Consider the following 10,888-nt stretch of genomic DNA (forward strand, 5'->3'; position numbering starts at 1 on the left):
TTTCTTTTGGTACCGGTGATATTCACGTTCCGGTGATGCCTTTTCAAGAGTGTGCAAGTTTGATGTATTGCCAGCCGCGTAACCAATTTTAGTTGAACAATGCCGACAAACAGCTTTGGTTCGGTCCACCTGTCTTTGTCCGTCATCCTTGTTCGTAACTGCAAAACCAAAATGTTCCCAAACCGGAGACTTCAATGATGCTGGAGGATTTTCGAGCTCAACTTTATCTGCGTTCGTCATTAATTTTCGACAGTTCCTCAAATTACTGACTAAATTTGAACGCATCCCTCTGACCCGCTCTCATAGTATGCCTCTCATCCAATGAAATGACCTGCTCGCTCTATGACGCGTTGAACCCAATGTGAGCAAATTACTCTGAATGCTGCGACGCAGCACCTGAGATTACTTCCAAAAAGTTGTTCACGTTCTCAATTTTTTACGTTTAACGTTATATTCGTTCGGTACACTTCGGTACACACCTGTACCGAACCGAAGGGCCCGTACCGAATAATTTCGGTACGGGTACGTGTACCGTTACACCCCAGATAGATAGATAGATAGATAGATAGATGGATAGATAGACAGAGATAGATAGATAGACAGATAGATAGATAGAGAGATAGATAGAGAGATAGATGGATGGATAGATAGATAGATAGATAGAGAGATAGATAGAGAGATGGATGGATAGATAGATAGATGGATAGATAGATAGACAGATGGATAGATAGATAGATAGATAGATAGATAGACGGATAGATAGATGGATGGATAGATAGATAGAGAGATGGATGGATAGATAGATAGATAGATGATTAATAGATAGTGTCCTAATGAGGGACAGTGAGTTCAGGACAGTGAGTCACACACACTGCTGCGTCTCTCAGCACTCCACAAGTGGACAATTTCATGTTCCCGCAATTAAACATGAGTAACATTTACGTGGCGTTTCGTTAAAGCTATGAGTTGTACTGAGGGAGTCCCACGGTCACAAACTACTCCCTGAAGACCGTCCATATTTACTTCAAACAGGTGTGTGTGTGTGTTGTGTGTGTGTGTGTGTGTGTGTGTGTGTGTGTGTGTGTGTGTGTGTGTGTGTGTGTGTGTGTGTGTGTGTGTGTGTGTGTGTGTGTGTGTGTGTGTGTGTGTGTGTGTGTGTGTGTGGTGTGTGTGTGTGTGTGTGTGTGTGTGTGTGTGTGTGTGTGTGTGTGTGTGTGTGTGTGTGTGTGTGTGTGTGTGTGTGTGTGTGTGTGTGTGTTGTGTGTGTGTGTGTGTGTGTGTGTGTGTGTGTGTGTGTGTGTGTGTGTGTGTGTGTGTGTGTGTGTGTGTGTGTGTGTGTGTGTGTGTGTGTGTGTGTGTGTGTGTGTGTGTGTGTGTGTGTGTGTGTGTGTGTGTGTGTGTGTGTGTTGATGGACAGAAAGCTGCAGCTGCTGCTATAACATCTCTCTGTGTGCGGTTATGAGTTGATCCTCCTCTCACCAACATGTGAAGCTGTTGTATGAAACATAATGAAGTCTTTAGAGGTGTTGTGACAAGAAGAAGAGAATGTTTTTACAACCCACTGATAGGGGATTTACTATTGTATAAGGAATGCACGTTCTGGATGAGGTTTCCTTATAGAGCGGTAGAGTAATGAGTCAGCATTGTACCATCTTTACACCCTAATTACCCTAACAAATAATGTCCATGGTTAATACAAGCTGAAGAAAATGTTGACATTTTGCTCCACGACACTAAATATGTCAGTAAATACCCCACTGGGGAATTAACAAGTGTCTAAACGGGACAACTAAACGTCATCACGCCCAACATTAGCCACCATTAGCTTAGCGGTGGTGACGTGAAGTCTTGAATGCATTGTTTGTTTATAGCCTTAGCTTTTAAACCTGGAGATTGCACATGTGCTTCAAAAATGGTAAAAGTGGTGTTACTAAGTGGATATATTCTCAACACGTGTAAGGATCATAGACTTGTGTTTGCCAAAGATCTTATTTGCTGCAATATTTTGCGAAATCCAATGGTAAAATGCCATCAGCGTTTTGCTAAGGGAGCCCTTGCAATGTTCCGTATACATAAAAACATCTCTACATCCAAACTCAAGGATAATATTACTAAATGTTTGACCATGATATATGATACAATTTCTGTAAAAGCCCATACAGTATAACACAAATGTCTTTATTATAGGTTTTTGTGAACTTTGTGAGGCTTCAACAACAAAAAACACACTTGGCTGTTTTTGGAATCAAAGTTTAAATGTCAAAGGGAGACCTAAAGCCAAATCAGCTGAATAAATAACGATTTCAACCAAAATACATTCATCTGTATACATGTTTTTAAAGATTATTCTGACCTGGAGAAAATCTAAAAATAAAGAAGAGACACAAATGAACAACTCTCTGTATCAGGAAGGATTTGCTCCAAACTTTATTTCTCGACACATCAGAGTTCACAGTGAGTTCCACACGGTAACAAAACACTCAGCAGTCTGCTGCTACGCCGTGTGACAAGTTAAAAAAGATACGGTTCAAAAAGTGACATTTAAGCGTGAAATAAAAATGAAATACTTTATAAAAAGTGAGAGGTGTTCAGGTTTGTAGAGCAGGTGAGTTCAGGCCTGGGACAGATCCACCTGTAAGACAGAAATAGCACACATATTGAGTTATAGCCAGGGGCGGACTGGGACTACAAATCAGCCCGGGACTCTCGACCGGCCCACTTCAGTACCGCAAGTAAATACCGCTAGTAAATTGTCGACGGGACTTATCCGGCCGGCCCACATCGTCCGACCGACCCACTTCAGTACCGGCCAGTCCGCCCCTGGTTATAGCACCCAAAATGAACATTTCATAGCACAACCTAACGAAAAAATCTACTTTTGACTTTCTGGCTACACTTAAGGCTATAAAGAGTTACTGTATCTGACTTTATGACGTATTCGCATGGTCTGATTTCAAGCCAGATTTTCATGAATCTTGGCTGAATCATGTAATGTTGGCGAAGGTAGAACACGATACATTTTGGAGAGGATCCGACTCACATGGAAACTTTTCTTCTCTTATGGAAACAGCTGCGGTAGAAGTCTGCTAACATGTTATGGGTTTGTTTTCAAGGGACATCATTGTTTTCCAAAATCACATCTACTATTTGGAGTGTGTTTGCTGATTTCATGAATTATTCAACTCAATTTGTTTGCAATACCCTAATAAGAATTGTAACCACATTGCCAAGTTTAATTAATGTTGTTCTTTAAAACACTTTGGACCAGATTACTTTGTCTCTAAACTTAGTGGAAATCTGAATAACACTCATCTGCTCTCTTCCCAGAAGCCACCAGTCTTATCATACAGCGGTGGAGAAGTCAAACTATTTATAACATGAGAGAGACTCCAGGAATGACAGAAGCTGTCCTCTGGTGACAGCAGGATTTCACATTGAGGGGGTCTAATGGCTTTTGGAGGCTAAACCATGTCTCCGATGCTATCACTCCAGGATACAAAATTCTGGGAAGTCGTACCCTTTTTAAGGACCCGATGCTGCTCCCACGGATCGCCGCCATCAGGTCGTCGCGGCCTGACCTTTGAGGCGGCGGCAGGTGTGTCGGTTCGTCTCGTCTCTTCTGGATGGACGGCTTCAAGGTGTTCTTCAGGTCTTTGAAAATATCTGCGCTCTCCTTTTCATTGGCGCCATTCTTGAGCTTCTTCGTCTTTGTCTTCTTTTGGTTTGACTGCGTCTTTGTGTTGTTTGAGAATTCGTGCTGTTTGACCATTTCGGATATCTTCCTCGTAGGCACTGCTAAAGAAGGAGGAGGAGGAGGAGGATGAGGAGGAGGAGGAAGGGGGGGATTTCTGTTCTGCTTTTCAACAGTCTTAGAAGATTGTGATGGCTTGTTTGGAAGTGTGTTTTCTGCAGATAAACCTTGTCCCGAGACCTCTGGAGGACTGTGTTCCTTCTTCTCTTGGAGCCTCCTCTGTCTCTGCTGGTCCTGGTTGCGTGTCAGGATGCTGGTCGACGTCATTCTCGGCCCAGGAAGGTCGAACTGGTATCCAAGCTTGAGCAGGGTTGTGTTTTCCCTCAGCAACTGGACCATTTCCATCTCCACTTTCCCCCCGCAAATGTGCCTCTGGTTGTGGAATCGGAGCTCCACGAGGCTCTGGTTGTGTTGCAGCGCTGCTATCAGAGCCAGGATGCCCTGACCAGACACAAAGTTGGACTCGATGTTCAGGTTTCTGATGAAGCGGTTCTCACGGAGCATCTTGGAGACGGCGAAGGCAACCCGGTCGTCGGCGTGGGTGTTGGCGAGGCTGAACACGTGGACATGAGTGTTTGTGCAAAGGGCCTCAGGGAAACGAAGCAAGGTTTCCTGGGAAATATCTTCAATGTTGTTGAGGTTGACTTCACTTACGGTGGGGTCGTTACTCAGGATCTGCTTCAGAGTTTCATCGATGACAATAGTGTTCCCACTCGCTCTGTCGGAAATTGTGTTTGTGTTTTGTTCTGTGGTTTCAGTCGTCTTCAATTCACCCTTTGAGACTTTTGACAGACCGTTCTTCAGAGGACATTTAATCCTGATTGGAGCCTCCTTTTTACACTCATCTTTCTTTTCTGTTTGATCTTCCTTTGCATCGTTTTCGCTTGACACATTCTGTGCTCTCTTCCCCTTTGGTAACATCTTCTTCCTGTCGCTGTCTGAAGTCTTGCCGGGGGTGTCGGTGGTTACTGTCACTCCTTCCCCTCTGCTCTTATCTTGGCGTCCCTCCTGCACACAATAACAGGACAGAAAACGAGGTCAAACCCTGACATTTTCCAGCCTCTGACTTTTAATGAAGAACCCTTTCCACTGCTTGCAGACAGTCATTAAAGCTGGCATTTGCATTTATCTGACAGTCTATATTTTTAGACTGTTTTCCACCCACACGTTTTAAATAAATTAGATACATGTAACACCTTCTACATCATTATATGTGTGTATGTTTTAACGGTAAACATGCATCTGAACCGATAGAGGACGCCATAAGGACCCTTTGGTCAGAAAGCAAAAGGCTTCACATGAAAATGATATTCATTTTGGCCCAACATGCAACATTTCACAGAAAGTTGCACATGCATACAGTGATGTTAACCTTTATCCATTTTGAGTACTTTTGATGAAACTACAAAAAGATGGCAACAAAGGCTCAGATACGTTGGCTTTCAGTCCCTAGTTTGGGATAAGCTCCAAAAACAATCCTACATTTGGACACCGTCTTTCAAACTCCACACCTGCCTAATAGAGAACCGCAGTGACGCGTCCTAAAACCCGGAAGTAAACTTCTTCCGGTTCCTTCGTCAAAAACGCAATGCAATTTCTCCATAGGATTTGTAAAATAGCTGGAAATAAGGTCTGTGGTTGAAACACATTTAAGAGACGGATCACGTTTTGTTCAGCCGGATAATCTCCACATGTCAACCCTACTTTTATAATTTTTGAATCATAAATCTAGTCGCCAGAAGCAAAATGCTAACGTTATGCTATAAACGAACTACAAGCTAGTACAGCAGCAGGGTCGCACGACTTCAACGTCACGCCAATTTAAGATCGTGACTTGCACTGAAACTGCACTTTGAACACTTTAAATATATTATTAACATTTTAAACTGTATACCCCGGTTATCTAGGCCCTTTTTGTTTTATGTATACATGTCACACTGTGGGAAACGATATGTCTGGATGTATAACACATGTAGAATTGTTGACAATAAAGCTGACTTTGACTTTCGCGCGCTTGCATATTTTAACAAAGCTTTTCATTTGAGCCACACTGAATTTAACTAGAAGTCATGGCTGTGTCAATTACCAGTCTGATATCGTTTTACAAAGATGACAAGAAGAGTGTAGATAGAGGAGAGAACCACTACAAGTCAGGACACGTCCAACAGTGCAGCCTAGATGAAGGTGTGCTTACCGGTGTTGTCAGGGCTAGCATGAGAGACATGGTTTATAGAGTGTCGGTGAGTAGTGATAGCAAGAGTACCGTTAACCTAGAGTTAATTTATTCACATTAGTGACATTAATTCCCATCAACAAATCCATTTTATGTGTCACATGAAATCTTTATTACAAATATTACACACCAGAAAACACAGAATATCCATGAAATAAACATACAGTAGGCTATAAACAATTAAAGGGATAATTGGGAAGGCATTACAAATGTAAATATATTTTAAATAATAAAACAATCCCACCACCACAGGTATCTACAGGAGAAGGGGAATTCTCTCCACAAAATGTGAATGCCCACGTGGAGAATGGAAATGCAGTCATGCGGCTGCATTAGCCATCTTTGCCATCCACAATTTCAGCTGCACTCACACCCCCTGTCAGTGGAAGAAGCTAAAGGCAGCTAAACGTACGCATTCAGTGGAGGAGCTATTTCCTCCAACCAATAACTCATTCAACCCGCTGACAAGAGAGCCCACCTCCGAAGATTGTGACTGGCTGAGGGACAGACTCGGGGGCAGGTTCTCAGGAATGTCTTGGCTTCTCTCCCCAGAGCCAGAAGAGGAACACTACAGCTTGGAAACACTTACTGTTCCTGAAATTATCAAATCTGTTGGGCATCAGGGACGTGAGGGCAATTTAGGTGGCTACCACTGGTCAGCGAACCAACCCAAACTGGCATTTGTTCAGGAAGGGAAGGTTGACTGCCAGCAACTTTGGAGCTGTCCTGAGGTCAAAGCGTGTGACTGCTTCCCTTATTGCCAGGGTGCTAGGGCAACAACAGGCCCTTGATGGCGTTTTGTCTGTACAGTGGGGGACTATGAATGAATGTGAGGGCGTCAGGGCATTCACCACTGCAACCCAGATGCAGGTCCATGAGTCAGGTTTGTGGCTCTCCCAATCAGGAGTGTTGGGGGCATCTCCAGATGGTCTGGTAGGGTCTTCCGCTGTGCTGGAGGTAAAGTGTCCCTATGGAGCCAGGGAAATGACAATTAGTGAAGCATTGCAAATCAAGGGCTTCTGTGTCAGTAAGGAAGGAGTAACATTCAGCCTGCGTGAGGAGCATCCTTACTGGCACCAAGTGCAAGGTCAGCTTCACCTCACTGCAAGAAAGAAGAAGACATTAAGAATCGTTTTTAATTTACATTTACTCGCCTTTGCAATGTTGTGGTTGTTAGAGTGCTTCCTGTCAGCTCATCTGTTGGGAAGATATCAAATATTAGTTTCATGGAAGTCACACCGTCACATATAAGAGCATTAAGACATACAGTACATAGACTAAAACAAAACATCTAAAGATATAACCTTGCACTTTGTCTCGTGAACATTTTCACTATTTTGACATTTTTATAGATCAAAATTGAACTAAAGAAATAAATGGTAGATTAATCCATATTGAAAATAGGTGTCAGCTGCTACACTAATTATAATAGTTATATTTCTTAATTAAGATAAGATATTACTGTATTGATCCCAATTTGGGAAATGTTTGTGTTGCAGCAGCATAAAAAGAAAAACAAAATATAAGTTATTATATAAAAGTATGTGAGGGATGGAATATTAAATATTAAATTGAATATAAATGTAAAATGTACATGTGATTTGACGTCCAAGAGAAGCTATGGAGCAGAGAGTTCTCTGCCAGCCAGAGTTGATTTGTTATTAGTTCAATATGTCAAACTGATTTCCCTGACTGCAATCTTTAGTCACATGGTGAAACGTTATGCTGCTTGTACTAATTAGACTTATCATATAAGCCACACAGGTTTTAATAGGATGTATTCATTATCTTTACTTATGTTGCGGTCTTTTCAGCAGCGCCATACAGTCACTACCCATCATTTACATTTCACCGTGACATGGACACAAATGTAACGTCAGCTTACCTCATGGCACGAATCCAGACTCTCCTTTGGAAAACATTGGCCGGGAAACGATAGAGCGAGCACGTTTCATGCGAAGACCTGTGGCTGCAACCCGGAGCAAAGCAACAAATCATTGCGTAGCTAACTAGTAGCGCTAGCTTTAGCTAACGTTAGCTAACGAAACGAACTGCCGAGTAAAATTGGAAAACACTGGTAATTAATTATTCTATAATTTGTAAAACTACGGTGTTAAAAACGACAATTTCAGAAATACAGATTCTAATGGTCAGATATAGATATACAGATACTAGAGATAGGCAGGGACTTGCTTTCAAGCAGAACACAGGGGAAACAAATTTAGCGGGAGTGTTCACGTGTTCGGCGTAATGACGTACAACGGCCTCGACAATTTCTGTAGTCCTATTCAGCCACTCGGTAACAACCATCGTTTTTCAGACACGTAAACTCTTCAAAAATCACCAGTGGGGTCACTGCTGATGTATTTAATGTCGTAGAACAAAACGTGATTTATCTCTTAAATGTGTCTCAACCACAGACCTTATTTCGAGCTATTTTCCAAAACCCTATGGAGAAAATGCATTGCTTTTTGACGAAGGAACCGGAAGTGCTAACAATTCTAACTTACTTCCAGGTTTTAGGAAGCGTCACTGCGGTTCTCTATAGCTTCTAGTCTCTGATTGATTGATTGATTGAAAAGTTTATTAACAGCTTGTATATTGGGTACAGTACAGTACAGCTCAAAACATACAATTGTTAAGGGGATGCAGACCAGAGAAAGACTTTCGTCTTTTTTACATCAGGGTCCCCCATTTCCAATTCATCATATCATTTAAGACATATAAGACATATTTGACATACAGATGGCTTATTTACAATTTACATACAGGTGGTTTTTTACATACAGATTGCTTATTTACAATTTTCATTTTAGATTTCGTTCTAATACATCCTAACCGGACATTTAAGACATACCAAGTCTACAGATATACAGTTAGTAACAGAGTCTAAAATGCGAGTATATACATAGATGGGGGGGGGAAGCTGTCCATTGAACGACAGGTTGAGATTTGTACCATTACCGGGGCCAGTTTTGCAATGCTCTCCCCCGAAGGTGCTCTTTAAGAGAGGTTTTGAAGGTAAGTATAGTTTTACTCTCCTTTACAGTTGTGCTCTAAGCCAAGATGTACTCCTGCAGGTTCTCTAAGGACGCCAAACCACTGTTTCCACAGGATGAAAAGGACTAATCATGACGAGTAAACTGATCTGCATGTGAAAAATACTTGGAGTGCTCCTTAAATCCCAAACTGAATCTGTTTCGTCTTTTTCTCCAAAAGGGCTGTCAGGGTGTTGATCTATTCTAGATGAGTCTTATTTTGTCAGAGTGAGACTGTTAAGACTTGTCACTCAAATCTGTTCATTACTTAAAATACTGCACATGTTTCTTTGTTATTGCTCCGATATTGTCTGGAAATACAGATAGAAAAATAAAAAATAAAGCTTGTTTTATCAATGAATACAAAAAAAAGTTTTCCCTTCGTAGTGTGATGCAACTAACTACATTTATAAATGTAGAGGAACTTAAGTATTTACTTTGCAGATTTATATTACTCATACTTTACATATCAACTCATTTGTTATTAAGTATTTAAATAGATTGAGATATAGAGACCATCAATAAGAGATGACAAAAAGATAACCCATTACATTCATTTAGTTAACTTATTGTTTCCTCAAAGTTACAGATGCATGGTGCAAACAGGGACCCTTTTTTAAACAACCCCTTGCTTGTAATAGATTGATTTGCGGTCAGAGTATTGATGTGTCCTCTCACCTGTCTGTCCTCCATCCTCTCGTCCTCCACCAGCTTCTTGTTCTCGTCCTCCCAGTATTTCATCAAGGCGTCCCTATCGAAGGTCCCAGTTGGGATCTTGGCGGTCTGGTCTTTCTGCCTCAGGCCGATGGGGACGTTGTCATCGAGGACGGCCAGCTCCCTCTCCAGCTCCTGCAGCTCCTCGGAGGACAGAGTGGCCAGCAGCTCGTCCTCGTCCACCTCCTCGTTCTTCTTCAGCTCCTTACGGTACCCAAAGGTACTCATGGTCCTTCACTCGTTCGAGGAGTCGTCAAACTCTTAAATCTCTTGCACTTTAACCCCCTTTTGTGTACTTTCAAATGTGCCTTATGTTGTTGATCTTGTCATTGACTTCCCTCCATTAAGTTCCTTCAGATAAAAGATGCTTTGGTAGACTGGTGGTGAATCAGAGAGTCTGGTTCCAGCTGCCCAAGAAGCCTGACAGGGGAAATAAGGGGAGGGCCGCCATGCCACTGATGGTCCTGTCTTTTTTTAGGGTGTTGGGTTGGGGGGGGGTCAAAGAGATAGGCTTACCGCAGGAATGTGAACCCTCTGAGTGGCCTGTGAACAAAACGTATGGGGAACAAAACGCCGTAGGGGAGACACCAGAGATGAAGATGTGTCCGGACACTGAATGCCACACACACTGGAATGAATGCCACAGCCTTGGTGGTGAAGTTGTCCGGGAAACACTTGTTCTCCCTGAGGATGGCAGGACTATGTTCAGTACAGCTGATTGTGAACACAGATGCTGTTTACACTACAACTCAACAACCTAAATGTCAGGACAGACTGAGTTGTTACCACTCTTACAGACATGTGTTGGAACAAAAACAAAGCAGTGACTGGGTTTCATTTCATCCATCTGCAATATTACATTTTTAAACATATTGCACTGTCATTCTTTTCAGCCAACATGAATGAGAGTTACTGACAGTGCTCTGACAAAATGGAAAATGTTTACATTCAATGAAAACTGAACTAAATGAAGCTGCTGATGAAGACTGTGATGTGATTTATGTTTATTAAGGATCCCCATTAGCTTTTGCTCTTGACAAAAGCTACTCTTCCTGGGGTCCGACACTTAAAACAATACAACAATAATACAACAACAATACAACAATAATACAACAACAATACAACAATAATACAACAACATTCAAGACATAA

General features: G+C 42.0%; 1 protein-coding gene across 2 annotated transcripts; it reads right to left on the reverse strand.

Moving 5' to 3' along the window:
* Nucleotides 1-2,398: 2,398 nt before the first annotated feature.
* On the reverse strand, nt 2,399-10,116 carry LOC117554474 (leiomodin-2-like). Of its 2 annotated transcripts, XM_034228924.1 has the most exons (3): nt 9,701-10,116; nt 3,518-4,759; nt 2,399-2,632 (listed from the first exon to the last, which is right to left on the reverse strand). In XM_034228924.1, the coding sequence occupies exons 1-3, from the start codon at nt 9,962-9,964 to the stop codon at nt 2,612-2,614; spliced, it is 1,527 nt and encodes a 508-aa protein (XP_034084815.1). In that variant the 5' UTR covers nt 9,965-10,116; the 3' UTR covers nt 2,399-2,611. The 2 variants fall into 2 exon arrangements, with proteins under 2 accessions (XP_034084815.1, XP_034084814.1); XM_034228923.1 differs by lacking the exon at nt 2,399-2,632 and having other exon boundaries at nt 3,349-4,759.
* Nucleotides 10,117-10,888: the final 772 nt, after the last annotated feature.

The sequence above is a fragment of the Gymnodraco acuticeps genome, unplaced genomic scaffold (genome assembly GCF_902827175.1).
Source record: "Gymnodraco acuticeps unplaced genomic scaffold, fGymAcu1.1, whole genome shotgun sequence".
Classification (NCBI taxonomy): Eukaryota; Metazoa; Chordata; class Actinopteri; order Perciformes; family Bathydraconidae; genus Gymnodraco; species Gymnodraco acuticeps.

Excerpts from the sequence above, each read along its gene's own strand:
- LOC117554474 (XM_034228923.1), bottom strand. The coding sequence starts at position 9,964 with ATGAGTACCTTTGGGTACCGTAAGGAGCTGAAGAAGAACGAGGAGGTG. Across the intron at positions 4,760-9,700 it reads AGAGGATGGAGGACAGACAG|GAGGGACGCCAAGATAAGAG; the intron begins GTGAGAGGACAC and ends TATTGTGTGCAG.